Source organism: Struthio camelus, chromosome Z (assembly GCF_040807025.1).
Source record: "Struthio camelus isolate bStrCam1 chromosome Z, bStrCam1.hap1, whole genome shotgun sequence".
Lineage (NCBI taxonomy): Eukaryota > Metazoa > Chordata > Aves > Struthioniformes > Struthionidae > Struthio > Struthio camelus.
Genome location: NC_090982.1, coordinates 55391962 through 55408255, shown reverse-complemented (window position 1 = coordinate 55408255; position 16294 = coordinate 55391962). Strand labels below are relative to the sequence as shown.

Here is a 16294-nt window from a genome sequence, read left to right as displayed (position 1 = left end):
TAAAGTTTTACTATATCAAACTGCATATAAAGAGTTCTCTGAGTTACCTTTCTTGTCAGCATACATTTTCCTTGCCGTAGTATTTTGTCAGGGGTTGATGAGCATTTCTTTATTCCTTTTGCATCCCTTTAAGCAAGGCCTTTTTGGCCATGTGTGTTACTGTACAGCTTTTGTGCACTAATACACGTATTCGTCTAATGTTCATCTTATGTTGTTTCTACAAAGCACCATATTAGAAAATAACTAATTTTAAAATAGCTAGATTATATTGCTTATTGAAAGCCAAAAAACTTTTAAAAAACAAACGGGTGTAGTATTACACTCTCTACATGCTGCTTTTTTAATGTAGACAATGCTTGCTAATTCCTCATTCAGATACATTGGGGTGATTACAGCCTGATTTGTGCTTCGCAGCTTCTTGGCTTGTCTAATTACCTCACCCAATTTAGTCTCAATGTTAAGGGAGGCTTCAAATATATAATTCTATGACGAGATTGAAATGTTATTTATGTTTCATCACAGCAAGTGTAAAAATAGAATTCTACTGAACCTGTAGTGATCTTACTACTGGTCCTATGGACAAACAAGTAAATACATCACCTCTTCAAATAATTTATGGCTTGTTTGCTCTACATCAGAGTGATGATAGACTCCAATAGAATAATACTAAGTGATTAAAAATTAAGGTCTTCTGTCGTAGTATAATTCAAACACCAGAAGTATTTTGATGTACTTTAAATTATACTTTGTTCAATTCTAAAAAGATAGTTTTGTTGAAACCTAGTAGCAATGAACCACTGAACTCTCCTGTATGTCTGTGAACTCTATAGACATAGACAGCAAGGATCTCAGGCACTCTCTAACGCTGTTTTTGTTATGTTTCAGTTGTAAATTCTCCTCGACTTGGATCAGTGGGTGAGACAATAGCTCATGTAATTATCAATGCCAATGATGATGCTTTTGGAACACTTCAGCTTTCAGCTCCCGCTGTGCGAGTTGCTGAAGACTATGTTGGACCAATCATTAATGTGACCAGAAGTGGGGGAATCTTTGCAGATGTTTCTGTGAAGTTTAAAGCTATGCCAATAACTGCAACAGCTGGTAAAGAAATCAGAATAGTAGAAATACACGTTCTATGTTGAAGCTGAAATACCTTTCTATATGCTTTGAGTGCAAGCAAACAAATGACTGAGTACACTGTATTAAACAAACAAAACCCCTACGTTTTACTGATTGTGTTTAGCAATTAGAAATCTAGGTTCTATGGAAGACACTGTGCATGAGCTTATAAAAAGCGCTAGAACATCATCACTGTTAAATGAAGAGTCCATTAAGAGAAATGAGTCAAGCGAGTGGGCTGTTTGTTCCCTACTGTTCCCCCACCTCTTAAAAAAAGAAAAAGGGAGGGGAGAAAAAACACTCTAGTAGTATATGTAGCTACTCTTCAGTCCTTTAGTACGTATTTAATCTCACTATGCTTGATTTAGGTGAATTCTTGGAGGAGGAAGACCGAGTTGGGGGAATGGGGACTCAACTGTTCTTTAAAAAAAAAAAACCAAAAAAACCCACACCAGTTGATCCCTGCTACAGGAAAGCTACATGTGCAGGGTCAAAAATCACATAGATAATTATGAATCCAACCCACTGTATTTCTGCTGTGCCCAGAATTGAATGCTAAGGTAGTGCATGCTCTAAGAATAGATATTCAAGTTTATTTTCTGTATAACTAACTTTTCTAAATGAATGTGCAGGTAGAGTGATTATTTTCTGAAGCAGAGTTGTTATTTAGTGTATCATAGTTATTCAGCTATGCATTCTTAGAGACAAGTTTGCATAAAGTGAGGTCCATGCTGCAGACAAATTGTTCCCTTTTAGTAAAATGTACTTGGATAAAAGTGCTTCTGTTCACTTTCACCTCTTGGAAAGCCAGAGAACAATCAGAAATCAAAGACACAAATACCTTTGTAGTCATAAGTGTGTCCTTCTCAAAGGAAGAGAAAGATGGACCTTTTGTAATTGTTTCTTATTCTAACAGTATCAGCTCTGTTTTTGGCTAAGTTGATTTTCATTTTAATCTATCCAGTTCTCTATAAGGCCGAAGGAAATTAGAAGGATTATTTTGTCTTTATTTGGAAGATAAAGAAAACCCCATATAAACACAGAGGAATGCACGTGTATGCAAAAAGAGAAGATAAATGTCATTGATTTCATGTTTAATACAACGAACCATAATGCATTAATATTTTTCTGTTTTTTATTGCTTTGTTTTTTCATCTGCATATCTAGGTGAAGATTACAGTGTAGCCTCATCAGATGTTGTTTTACTAGAAGGGGAAACAAGTAAAGCTGTGCCGATTTATATAATTAATGATATCAATCCTGAGGTTGAGGAGTCCTTTTATGTTCAACTGGTGAATCAAACAACAGGAGGAGCCTTGCTTGGATCTTTGACTAGGGCAATCATCACTATTGAGGCGTCTGATGACCCATTTGGATCTTTTGGTAAACAAGTTCTATTTGCATATTTTCTTTCTTCTGTTAACGTTTTTACTACAGCTTTCTGGGTGAGTTGTTACTGGGCAACTGAATAAAAACTCATAGAAGACATAGAGGAAGCCTGGATGAACACAGTAGAAAACAAGATAAGATAAATTGAAACATTTAATTAAGGTGTAATAACATAAACAAGCTGGAAAAAATATTCAGTCAATTGATACGTCAAGATTTTGGCCTATCTGAGAGAAAATTGGATTTTGGGAACTCCTTATGGAGATGGGTGGATTCCCTCCACCCCCCTCTTTAAAAATGTTTATCTATTCCAAATGCTGCATATCTGATGCAGATTTAAGCCAAAATCTGCCGTAAATAACTTGATTTCTTTGTTTTACTAGATAAGCAGTGAAAGCAGGTTTAAAGATCTGGAGAAATTTAAAAATATAACTAGAAATGGAAATTTTTTCCTCTTATTTTCTGTCTGTTAGGTATGTTAATTTTTTCTGCCTGTTGTTATCAATAAAGTGGATCGTGTATAATTTCCAAAAACTATTTTCATTGTGCTGATTTTGGTAATTTCAAAAATATTATATTTTAGATATGTTTTTTATTCATTTCAGTTTTGGGGGGTGTATTTTTTCTGGCCTTTTTCCTTGCCCTACCCTTTTCTCTCTTCAATACCCTTCTTTATTCCTATTGCTCCATTTTCTCTGTTAAAGAAGGGAGACGAAAGGCAGAAAATATCTGACCTCATAATGACATTCAGTAGCTACCAGAAAAATTATCTCTGGGTACTTTGCTAACTTCTTTCTTAAAAACTGAAAATTTAATGTCGGGAAGAATTTTACTTAAAAGTAATTTGAGATGGTAAGTTTTGAGTTAATCCTTCAGTAAGTAGTACATGACAACAGCTAAAAAAGTTCCCTGAATAATTATCAAAATGGCTTTTTGGAGCTTAGAAACAGCTCGAGGCTAGCCATGACCAATGAGTATATTGAAATAAACTGATTGGTTTAGTTTGGTTTTTAATTTTCATTCTCTCCGTTTCTTCTGTCTTCTGTAGATGAAAATACTAATATAGAAAGTTCTGTTTCCAGTTTCAACCTGATTAAAAGTGATTTATCTGTGCAAATAAATTCAACAGAATGAAATAAAACTATATATTTCATGAACCAAGGTAATATTTTTACCTTCAGTGTTATTTTTAATGAAATAAGTCCCTCTGTGCTGTACTTTAGTTTTTCAGATCACTGAATTCACTGTGGAGGAGCCTGAGTTAGGATCAGTAACCATAGATCTGCCAATAATCCGCAATGCTGGGACACTTGGTAATGTTACTGTTCAGTGGGTTGCTACCGTTAACGGGCATCCTGCTGATGCTGACTTGCAGGTTGTCTCAGGTAATATTACTTTTGCCCCTGGGGAAGCCATTCAGATGCTGCTGTTGGAGATCCTGGCTGATGATGTTCCAGAAATAGAAGAAGTAAGTTGAACAGTTTCATTTTTTTGAATAGTGTTAAGAGTTTTGATATGTTATAGAAATGGGTGTAAAGGAGAAAAATAAATGTTTGGGAGCAATGAGGTAGAAGTTCAGATTATACTTTGCTTGTTGTATTCTTAGAAGTACCACAAATTGTTTTGCTAAAAATTTTTTTTTCTCTTTGAGGTTGTCCGTGTAGAATTAACTCAGGCCTCCAATGGTGGTGCTATTGGGTTAGATGGAGTGGCAAACATTATAATACCTGCCAATGATAATCCTTATGGCACAGTTTTCTTTCATCACTCCTTGTATCGAATTCAGGAGCCACTAGAAAGAAATTTACTTGCAAACATAACAGTCAGGCGAAGGTCTGTATGGTATTTACTTTGTATATAATTATTATTTTTTCGTTTTTTTTTTTTAAACTTGACTGTAATTTCAACTTCATGCTCTTCTCGTTTTAAAGTCTTTACGTCAGCTTCTTGATCTGCCAGCTGAACACACTGTTATTTCATATATGTTATTTTTGAAACTTAATGTCTGCTTATTAGAAATATGCATAGAATCTCTTTAAGTATTATTTTGTCTGTTTAATCATCACATCATTTAAAACCACACAATGGCTTATTCCTATGATTTGAACCGAAGGACAGAATGGGCCAACTCGTGTAGGGTGGAAAGAAACGAGAAACATGTATCACATGTTTATACATGTGCTATGATCTCCTGAGGACCCCTAGGAGGATAGACGACAAGGCTGGGCAGCACTGGCTTTTTCTGCTTTGGCAGCTAGTAAAGCCGGCAAGTCCTAAGAAGAGCAAGCTAACCCCTAGAAAAAAATATTTTGGATATGCATTCCTAACAGACTACTGCTCAAACTAAAAATCAAACTTGCTATCCACACAAAATGACAAATCAATTATTCTGGTACTAGCTTCAAAGGGAATGTATTTTAATACATTATTTGGAATTTCTCAGCAATTCAAAGAAGTTCAGTAGTTTTTGTTCAGTTATTCTTAACCAGAAACATACAGAATATTAGACATACTTCATTGACTAACATGACTTTATTCATAATGTCTTTTAGTGGGGGAAGGTTTGGTCAGCTTTGGATTTTCTACAGCACTTCTGAGACTGATGTTGTAGCTCTTGCCATTGAGCAAGGTCACGATGTCCTGGCCTTTTATGAGTCTCCTGTACAAGGAATTCCTGACCAGCCATCCAAGACCAGGGTGAATGTGTCTACCGCAGGTGACCCACTACATGCCTGTGCAACTCGGTGCCTAAAAGAACAAGCATGTTCAGCCTTTACGTTTTCCAGTGCCTCTGGGAATCCTTTCTGCTTTTGGCTGACATCAGAGATTAGCCCACTAACTAATATTTCAGGATTCTGGACCTACAAGAAAAACGCCACCAGTGCATCCACTCTCTTTAGCACAAAAGCCATTGCTGGCAGTGATTATGAATCTGTTACAAGACAGAGGGCCATAATGCTAGAAGGGGAAGAGTTTGCAAATCTCACAGTTACAATACTCCCTGACAGTCTGCCAGAGTTGGATGAGAATTTCACTATATCCCTTTTGAAAGTTGAGCTAATAAACATTTCAGCCACCTTAAAAAATCAGCCAACTCTAGGACAGCCAAATACTTCCACAGTTATCATACTGATGAATGGAGATGCCTTTGGAGTATTTAAGATCTACAGTGTAAGTCCCAATGCAACAGAGGAAGGTCTGTATGTTGAAGTAGAAGAACGTCCTCAGACCAACGTGCAGCTAATGATACACAGAACAGAAGGTAGCCTGGGACAAGTGACAGTGGAATGGCGTGTAGCTGGTGGAACTGCTACCCCAGACTTGGATTTTATAGGTGTTGGTGAGATTCTGGTATTTGCTGAAGGTGAGGCAAGGTTTTGCATTTGCTTCCATCTTATAAAATTAAGGAAAAGCAAAAAGAACCTAACAAGCACTCAACCCTTCAGATGTTTTTACAAGAGTGACATCTTATTCTTAGGCTAAATCTCCCCTAACGCTCAAGATAGATATGCATAAGAACACAGCTGTTTTTTAGCATATAACATTATTTTGCAGAACACTCACGTAGTCTTCTCTAATGAAGTTTCTTACAAGGTGACACTAGAAGATAATGAAAAGCATATATATCTAAGTTTTTTCTTCTTTTAAGAAATATTTCAGCGCACATTTTAAAGATTTCATTTACACCAAATAAATCAGGAGTAATAATACTGAAGACTGTAATAATATCAAGGATAATGAAAACGAGAAGCATGCCAAAGTCATCTTTTCGTAGCCTCCAGTGCGGTACCAGTTTTGCAAAAAGCAAAGCTTTATTAATGACTGCTGATTTCTTTCACCAGTTAGCTAGATTTTTGAAGTAATGATGTCGGTTTTTAAATTCCAAGATTGTATTAATTTTATAAGATACAGTAGAGCATATTTTTAAAATTTACCAGCAGGACAAATGAGTTACTGGCAGACTACTTAAATACAACAGGGCATGGTACAGATTTATTTTATATTTGCGAAGTCTAAGTTGACTGAACGGATATTTTGGAGGTAATTTGTGGGAGCGTAGTAAAGATTGTAGTGTGCTAGCTAGACTGATAAATTAACTGAACTCAAAAGAATTGTTGCCAGCAGTGATTTTGAGGCAGACGTAATTAGAGTAGTGGTTTAAGTTTAGCACAAAACTTTTAAAAGTACTTCAAAGGACAATTTATAAAGTGATACATACATATTTTTAAATTGATATTCTCACAGTCATAAAACACACCTGTTATGCTCATGTGCTGAGCAATAGGACTGTGTTGTAAAATTTGATGGATTATGTAGGCACAGGTAATTCAGTGTTTGCTAGTTATATTATTGTTATTTGATAGTCCAGAAGGCAAACAGCTAACACAATGATAGCCCATTTTTATGCATTCCCTGGCCCAGTAAATATATTCAAATTAAGTGTATAGTTCATCAGAGGGATTATGTACTTGATAACTTTCTTTACAAGAATAATATTCCCTTTTTCTGAGTTGAATTATAAAGCGAGAGAATGTGTAATACAAATAAAGAATTCAGAAATAATTCCTACCCAGTCATTCTGTACGTAGGACATTAATAATAATCATACTGGCTTAATGTGACTTCTTTGATAGTAATTGAATAAAACTGCATAATGGCATTCAGTAACTTCCAGAAAGATAAGTGAATAGGTGTACTCCATTTGTCCTTTTTATATTTTTAAACCATTTGCTACAAAATTAGAGGATTGTCTTTTTGCAAGGTGATTTCCATGGGCATATATATGAATGCATTCTTCTCCTTGTAGGGGAAACAAAAAAGATGGTCGCATTGACCATTTTAGATGATCCGGAGCCAGAGGATAATGAAAGCATCATAATCAGCCTGGTCCATACTGAAGGAGGGAGTCGGATTCTGTCTGGTTTTGACACTGTCACAGTGATTATTCTGGCAAGTGACAACGTGGCAGGAATTATTAGCTTTCAGACAGCCTCAAGATCTGTTATTGGTCGTGAAGGTGGGTTCTTCTTTGTGTTGACCACGCTCAGCTTTTTTAACATCAGCTTCCATCTTCATGCTTTCCATTGATAATGACTCACAGTGATTGTTTGTTTCATCGTTCAGAGAACGTCAACAAGAGGCGAATATGTACATACTTGGCATGAATTTCTTTGAATTTTTAACTCGTGAAATATAGCACTTAAATCTTTGGAAAGGATAGGTAAACCATTTTCAAAAATATATTATGCATCATCATCACTGCTTTCCTTTTTCTGAAGACTGTGCTTTGCTTCTGCTGGTATTCCATCTCAAAACTTCTTTTAACTTTTATTGTCTAATCCATGTATGCCAAATTCTGGATCTGGATTTAATTCCTATCATATACAGATCTATTAATAATTATAAGTAAATGTCATCTATCAATGACTTTAATTCACTTTAAATCTTCTGGAAGACGTTCCCACAGAAGGATTAGGATTGCCTTTTCCTGTCTTCTTACTCGTGAACCTGCTGGTTTAAAATGGTCCGTTTATGCTTTTTTTATGGCAGCTAGTTTAAGACTATAGCAATCTTGCTGCCATCACTAAGTCATATGGCATTTGAGAAAGAACAGTAACAATTTGAAAGTGAAAAATCTACTAGTGTTTTAAAGAGCACACTACATATTTTATCTAAGGTTTGATGCAGTTTCGTGTAGAATGATGGTGATGTCAGTGGTGATTACTCTGGGTGGCCTTTGTTGGAATCTGAAGGTATTACAGTATCATTTTTTTCTGACTTGTGAACTGATGGTCAAGAAAAGTTACCAAAACAAAAATGTGTTGTCCAGCAATGTGTCCGTTGCATTTTCTGTTTGAAGAAAAAAACAAAAAATCTTTCTTTTGCAAATGTTCCCTCTCTTCCCCTCCCTGGACATGAAAGGACATCATAACCTTCTGGTTTTCATCTAGACGGTTTGTGTTAATTCTGTGCTAGTGTGTGTGCCCAGTTTTCATCCTTTATTCCTCCACATTAACAGTTCTGATCTGCCTGTCAAGCCAGCTGCAATCTGACGAGCTAAGAAGAACTGTTAATGAGCACGAGGAATTAATACAGACTGCCTCAGTCCCAAAGGTTATGATGACCCTGAACATTTTCCACTGATTAAATATTATTTGTTGCACAGTAGCAAACGCTGGACATCTGGAACTGAAGTGCTCTGTTACAGTTTGGAAATTACTGGACTCCAGTTTTTCCAGGTTGTGAAGAAAATAATGCATTGGCTTGCAACAACAAAAAAACCACACTGAAGTCTGCTAAAAACAGAATGAGCTACAGCTATTAGATGACAGATTTTAGTGTTTGTTTTTCACCTTTAATATCCAGGTTTTCTTGTTTTGAAAGCAAAAATTACCAAATATAAATCCAAATATCATCATCTTTTATGTTTATAGTATTATTGAACAATTTTGCTATCCGTCAAGTAAATAGATGTTATTTTCAAGAGGTGAATATTATTTATCACCTTATTCAAGGTAGGTGTAGGTTTTTAGTATGGATAGGGACTTAAAACAGCTGTGTGCTGTGTGTATGACTGTATTGCAGGAGTATGCACTGCACTGGCTTGAAATAATGGGGAAGAGGAGGATGGCTGAGGCACCCTTCTTCTACCTAATAAATCCATACCTCTTGATTTGTATTTGGTAAAGGTACATTCAGTGCCTCAATTTTAAATCATAGTATAGAAATCTGAAGATCTGGCTAACATATTTAAACATTAGAAGATGTAAAACAAAGAAGTAGAATTAGCCTAATAATATCCTTTCAGTCTTCAGAAATGAATTGGTATTTGCTGAAGCCTGTTGTATGTCAAAAAGTAGATATACACAACTTGTTTTTCCTATTTTCTTTCTGGGTAGGGATACTAAAGGTCTTGTTAAAGCTGTCCAAGAACCATGGCTCAGTAATTAACTACTTGGAGTCTGTAATAGTGATGAATTAGACTTGGGATTCCTTCTCAGTGTTTTGATTTAGGATATCCTTGACTTCATATTGTAAAAGCTCTTTATATCTAAAGCATTTTGTTGTAGTTTTTGATGAAAATTCGTTGTATCGTATAATGTTGTATTGAAATACGCTTTGTCTTATTTGTGCATTTTGCAATGGTACTAAAGTAACCAGTTTTGTGTTAAGTGCTTATTTGTTTGCAATGGTTGTGCAAAATTCTCAAATAGGATAGACTGGATTTCAGTGCAGTGTTAAACAATATGATAAAATAGTGTCAGGGGAACCCATAAACTCAGAGTGTACTCTCAGATATCTGACTGTAGAAACAGAATACTTGTGAAGTCAATACATTTTTAATTCTTTTATTTTCTTAGGAGCAACATGGACCCACTTAAGACAAAAGTGTGAACCTCAGTACAGCTCCAAGGCTTAAATGAAGTTTGAAATGCTGAGGCTTAAAAATATATTTATTTATTTGGAAATTGGCTTACATAGTTCTTGTATTTTTTTATTATTATTAATACTGTATTTTAATGAATTATATTAAGGTCTCTTGAAATTAATAATTCATTGATCTGTCATTGCTGGTTAGCATACATGCATCTCTTAATATTTCCGTACTAAAAAGAAATCTATCTAGAAAGTGTTCAAGTTGTTCCTGTCGGTGTTAGCTATGTGATACTGCCCTATAACATAATGTAGGAGAATAGCAAGATACCATCCTAACTTGGTGGTCTCTAAATTACATGAAGAAATTGACCAACGCAACTCATCTCTCAGATTGTGCCATGGAGAATGAAGCCACGTAGCCCCATATCTCCTCTTGCGTTTTCCTAGATGTACCACTGTGAAATCAGATAAAGTTTTGGGTGCTTCTCAGTTCTTTGATTCTGAGCACATGCGCAAGACAAATCAAAGTTATTTAAATCAAATCCAAGACAGGTCTAGTGATATGATGCTAGATACAGTGCAACAGACTGAGTCATTGGATGCTTATTTTCATGAAGCAGAAAAAGCAGTCATAATACGCCACACAAACCGATTTTCTACTGGATTAATCCATTATCTAATTTTTCTTCTCCTCTTTTCTTAGATATGTGTTGGAATCACTTGGTCCGTAGATGGAATTATTCCCAGGTTTAGCCAAATTGAAAGCACTTCAAATCAGTTTATGTCAGATAAAATAATACGAAAGACTTTTTTAGTCAGTTGGGGACAGTGCTAAGTTTTTCAAATTTCTGTTTCTACATCACTAAAATACATGTTGACAGTTTTTTTAGTTATGTTCATTCTTCAGTAAGCAAAAGAAATCTCATGTATTGTTATTTCGAGCATCTCAATATAGTAGATTTTTACACATTTCATGCCTCTGAGAAGCCAATGCGATACTGTATGTACTGGCCAACTCAAATAACGTGCACCTGAAAAATGCTGTTGAAACACATATGCAATACACTTACATATAAATACGCATCTGTGCTATAATGTGAATGTATTGTATAATATCACTAATTTTACATGCTGATATATTGATATGTTAATCTCATGTCCACATTTAAAATGAGTCAGTAGTAATCTTAAAATGGCATGTAAGTTTAAAACTTGATTTTCTAATTTTTATGAAGATTTTAAAGTAGTTTATTCTTTTTTAATTAAATTGTCTTTGGGTTTAAATGTTATAAATATGAAAAATATAATATTTACTTTTCATAGATGCTTACTGTCAATTGATGCTGATGTCTTCAGAAATTATCAGAAATTATTAACATTTTTAGAATGTTTTCTTTTCTAACACTGATGATGATTGTAAGTTCAAACTCACATAAATGGATTTTACAGGTAATTACAAGCATTTTTCTGCATGTATTATGTTAAGGTCACGTGACTGCAGATACTAGGAAAATGTATTCCTTGCCAGTGAACCCTTGTAAAAAATTAGTTGTGTTATAGCTGGTACATACAGCATTAACTATTTTGTGTGGTTTACAGTCTGTGCATGTTTTGTTGGGTATTAACTTTGTAAATTATTCATCTTTAGCAAGTTCCCTGATATATTGATAGTTCTTTCCAAGATTGAACTAAAAACAAAGAAAAAAAACCCAGAAGTACAGAGTTTAGGTTTGGGTTTTTCTTTTCAATTTTAGAAGTGAATGTATTGTATGCCTACAGTGAAGCTTACTATCAAAGATATGAATGATTCTGAAAACAATTACTTTAACTAAGTAATGCATGTTTCTGACTTCCCATTTTTAACTGACGTATGGAAGAGGAAATCTCAGAACACTGTCTTGTCCTATATTCCTAGGAGAACAACTGCAGTTCCATATCATTAGAACTGCTCCAGGACTGGGAAATGTTACTGTTGAATGGAAGATTGTTGGGAATCGTGTAAAACAAAATTTTGAAAATTATTCTGGAATACTCTTTTTTCCTGAGGTAAAACCATAAGCAAAGCTAATAACTAAAGGAAAATATTGTATTTAGACAATACAATAAGAAAGGCTGTATACTTTCCTAACAGTCCACGTGTCTTGATCTGATTATTTACTTGTTCCCATACTCTTGGAGTTCTAAACTGGACAGAGTTTGTATTTTTTGATATTTTAACTTAAAATTTCTTAAAGGGGTCATTCAAAATAGTTATCAAATAGTAGTATGCTTCTATTTTTTTTAGTAATGACTAATCACATTATCATTAAAATAAATAGGAGTCATTGAATACAACATTATATATTCACTTGCTGGATGACCATATTCCTGAAGAAAAAGAAGAATATCAAATCATCCTGTATAACATCAAAACACAAGGTAGTGCAAAACTATAGCATGCTGTATCTTAAAAATACCATTTAAGAGTGTAATATATTTCATATAGATTAATTCATTTTGGAAGTGTAAGACTAAACTGCAACCAATGTAAAGTGTGTTAAGTTCATTCCTATTTTGTTAAAATAAGTTTGATTCCTGTATTTTATATATGCATGTGTGTGTGCATGTGCATTTATATGTATACATATGTTTACACGTGTACACACACGCTCATGTATATGTATTTGGGAATGTTAGATTTATGAAGTTGTATTTCTCAGCACTGTCTTTAGAACCTTTCTTAGATTGTCAGTCACTCTTGCAAAATTCTATTTCCTTTGGTACCAAAACTGATATGAGTAATGTATTAGATGTCCCAGTTAGTACTTCAGCCATGTAACATATATCTTATCATGCTCCAAGCAGACTTTCTAATTTGTGTCTGAGTTCAAGGAGATTAGAATATTTTATTCTTGCCATTTAAATTAGTACAGCAGAAGAAGCTCTGTCGAATTCTATAACCCTTCTGAACTATTCTATATTAAAATGAAATTAGTGCCTAAACACCACACTAACTTGCTATGGAAGGTATTGGTGCTAGGTGCCTTACCAACTTTCTAAAATCATTTGTTGACTCTTGTCATCCATGAAGATTAGTGTAAATTGATACATCAATAGTTATTCACCAAGGCAACATTTAGCCTAAGAGATATAATTCGCCTTAGCATGCGCTATACCCAGTGGTAAGGGAGTCGTTTCTTAGCGAAATGATCAAGAAATGGAATCTAATTTTAAGCTTTCAGAGTTACTTCCTTCCCTGTTGATTTTAGGGAAATCAATATTTGGGAATGGCCCATTAAGTTTGCTCATTTCTTAATACATTTTTGTGATTTTATACTTAGTAGAGCATATGTTTTCTATTGTGATTTTATGTTTCTGTATTTGTTTTAAAACATACACATACTACAAATACAGTGCTACACCATCCATAAACTGCAGTGAGCACATCATGTTTTTGGTTTCATTGCATGTGCACTGATATTGACTGTTTATTATTTGAATGTAATAATAATATTATAAGACAAGAAAGTAGTTGCCTAGCACTTTACTGACTTTAGCCCATTGGTACTTTTACAGGAGTTTCTTCAACAGGAGCTGCTGTTTTGGATAGTCAAGGATATGAAGCTGTTCTGACAGTAGAAGCTAGCGATGAACCACATGGAGTCTTGAATTTTGCTTCTACATCCAGGGAGTTTTTAATTCCCGAGGAAAACAAAACTATTCAGCTCTTTATTAACAGAGAATTTGGATCACTAGGTTTGTATAATGACTTCGAGGGGAAGGAAATTATAACTGCTGGACTTCTTTTTTCAGTAATCATTAGGCAAATGAAAGCCAAGGCAGGAAGCCTAGAAGGTTTGGAAATCTTGGATCCAGTTGATATTTTCAGAATTTCTAGGCTCCCTACTGCAAGGCTGGTGTCAGTTAAAACCAGAGCCACAGTCCTCATTTCCACATCAAAGAGTCTGGAAGCTGTGATGAGGCTAGGGATCCATTAGGGAAACTACCTTTATGTGTACTGAGTCTGTCTCAAAGTGTTAGTCTCTCCAGAAGAAATAAAAAATGAATGAGACAAGGATTATGGATAAAGTGATCTTTCCATGTATTAGTGCAGTTGAGGAACTTCCTGTGGAAAAAGTTGTATCCAGACCACTGAATTCAATTTTTTTGCCTTCTATGAAAAATTCTCATTCCTTTTTGAATCGATTTATCTTCTAGCATTCATAAAATTCAACAATTTGATCATGTACTACGTGCAAAACTATTTTCTCTGTTCTAAAACTGTTGACTGAGAATTTCAATTTATATTCTGCAAAAACATGTATGGCAATTTCCTTTTCATATTTTTATGTTATATTTAGACGTCTGTGATAATCCTTCCTCAATTTCTTCTGCTGTATCTGATTTGTAATGAAGTGATCAGTTACAACTAATACTCAAGATCTGGGCACACCGTAGATTTAGAGAGTCAGGCATTTTAATGACATTTCTATGCTTTCCCTTTTCGTTTTTAATATCAATCAGTATTCTATTTTACTTTTTTAACAGTACTCAGGAAATTAACATTTTAAGATAACTGTCCATCGTAATTGTAACCGCTCCTACTGAGTGGTAATTCTCAACTCAAGTCCATCACTATCTATTTAGAATTAAGATTATTTTATCCCGTATATTTTATTTCACACAGACTAGCTTTGAATTTCTTCTGTCGTTTTATCTGCAGGATCACTCTGGAGTGATTTTACGTTTTGCTGCTTGACTCGCCCTGTCAGATTTGCGAGGCATTACTTTATTCTAAAAAAAAAAAAAAAAAAAAAGTCACATTTAACTTTTTCCATTGGTGACATTTTTCAGTGTGTCCTCTAACTTTATTCTGATTGTAGTTTGTATGAGTCTGCCTGGGAGGGAAGTTGTGTTTATTAAATTGTATTTCCCAGCACTATCTTTACAACCTTTCTTAGCTTCTCTGTCACTCTTACAACGTTCTATTTCTTTTGGCACCAAAACTGATATTAGTAATGCATTAGATTTCCTAGTTAGTACTTGAGCAATGTAGTATCTGAGGTCCGCAGCACCTCAAATCTCTGAATACATTTGGTTGTAATGATTTTTGAGTCTTGTGATGCTGGCAAGTCACCGACGGCCGGACTGAAGGCCCACTGAAATCAATAGCAAATTCCCGTTGGCCCCCATGTACTTTGGATTAATCTTTTTAATCCTTCTGTTCTGCAGTTTGTCTTTTCATTTTGCTGATGAGTATTTAATCTCTTTTCTTTTTCTAAGTCAGTGAGACTTGCATAAGAATTGAAAAAAAAATGATTCTTTTGTCACAAATTAAAACAGGTACTATCAATGTTACATATGCAACAGTTCCAGGATTGCTCACTTTAAGGAATCAAACAGAAGTGACCTTGGCTGAACCAGGAACTGATTATATACCTGTTTCTGGATCACTGATTTTAGAGGAAGGAGAAACATCAGCTGCCATAAATATTACTATTCTAGAGGTAAACTATAAGCCCTTTTATTCTATACAGTTCTATATGACTTCAAACAGGGAGTATTTTGGAACCTAAAACATGTAACCTATATATTATTTGAAGCTGTATATTGTATATAATTGTGGTTTAGAAAGACAATTTTAATATTAAAATCAAAGGGGAATAAGTAGTCACAGAAGGCAGCTCTGCTTATGTGTAAATGAAATTAAGCCGTCTCATTAAAGCTTTACCAACAAATATTCAGAATAAGGTACTTCATTACTTGCATACTGATGTGAGCTAATTGCTGCAGCCTCATACTTTTTCACTAGTTGAGGTTTAATGCCTTTGAAATCAGGCAGAAAGTTATGCTCAGAAACAACTTAGTGTCGCTGCAGTATCTTTTTCATGAGATACAATATTTTACTTCATAATTCTTTCAAGATAATCAATTTCAGACGCAACAAAAATATTTCAGGAAAATAGGAAAATAAGTGAATTCTAGTGTCACTTTAGTATTACAGACTTCTAGTGGTTGCTTTTTGGTGGCTTCTGTGGATAATTTTTAAAGGAAAATGGAAAAAGTAGGTACTGTATTTGTGTTTTGCAGGATGATATACCAGAAATGCAAGAATTCTTCTTGGTTAATTTATCTTCAGTGGAACTCATCATGAACTATTCAACTTCATTCTCACCTAAGCTGGGTATAACTACACAGAATTATCTTTGCTTTTCCTTTTCTTTGAATTGCATACATGTTATAATACTCAAGGAGATCATCATCATGCTTATTTACTAACTAGGCCAAGATGAGACAGGATTATTTGAGGGGGGAAAAAAAAAAAGGTTGTAGAACTTCAGGCGTGTTCATTGCGACACTTATATCTCTTACATTGGGCTTTTGGGGCTCTGGAAAGTTACTGGTAATTTTTGTAGAGCAGTTAGTAATT

The 16294-nt window shown here is 34.6% G+C and overlaps 1 protein-coding gene across 1 annotated transcript in view; it reads left to right on the top strand.

Moving 5' to 3' along the window:
* Nucleotides 1-16294, top strand: part of LOC138064775 (adhesion G-protein coupled receptor V1-like) — a 273548-nt gene that overhangs the window by 60101 nt on the left and 197153 nt on the right. The window contains exons 30-40 of the mRNA XM_068928702.1: nucleotides 886-1101; nucleotides 2287-2502; nucleotides 3732-3976; nucleotides 4160-4341; nucleotides 5061-5872; nucleotides 7316-7525; nucleotides 11801-11931; nucleotides 12204-12303; nucleotides 13441-13620; nucleotides 15208-15371; nucleotides 15955-16048. Of these exons, the coding sequence (XP_068784803.1) occupies nucleotides 886-1101; nucleotides 2287-2502; nucleotides 3732-3976; nucleotides 4160-4341; nucleotides 5061-5872; nucleotides 7316-7525; nucleotides 11801-11931; nucleotides 12204-12303; nucleotides 13441-13620; nucleotides 15208-15371; nucleotides 15955-16048 (2550 nt within the window). The remainder of the gene's footprint in view (nucleotides 1-885; nucleotides 1102-2286; nucleotides 2503-3731; nucleotides 3977-4159; nucleotides 4342-5060; nucleotides 5873-7315; nucleotides 7526-11800; nucleotides 11932-12203; nucleotides 12304-13440; nucleotides 13621-15207; nucleotides 15372-15954; nucleotides 16049-16294) is intronic.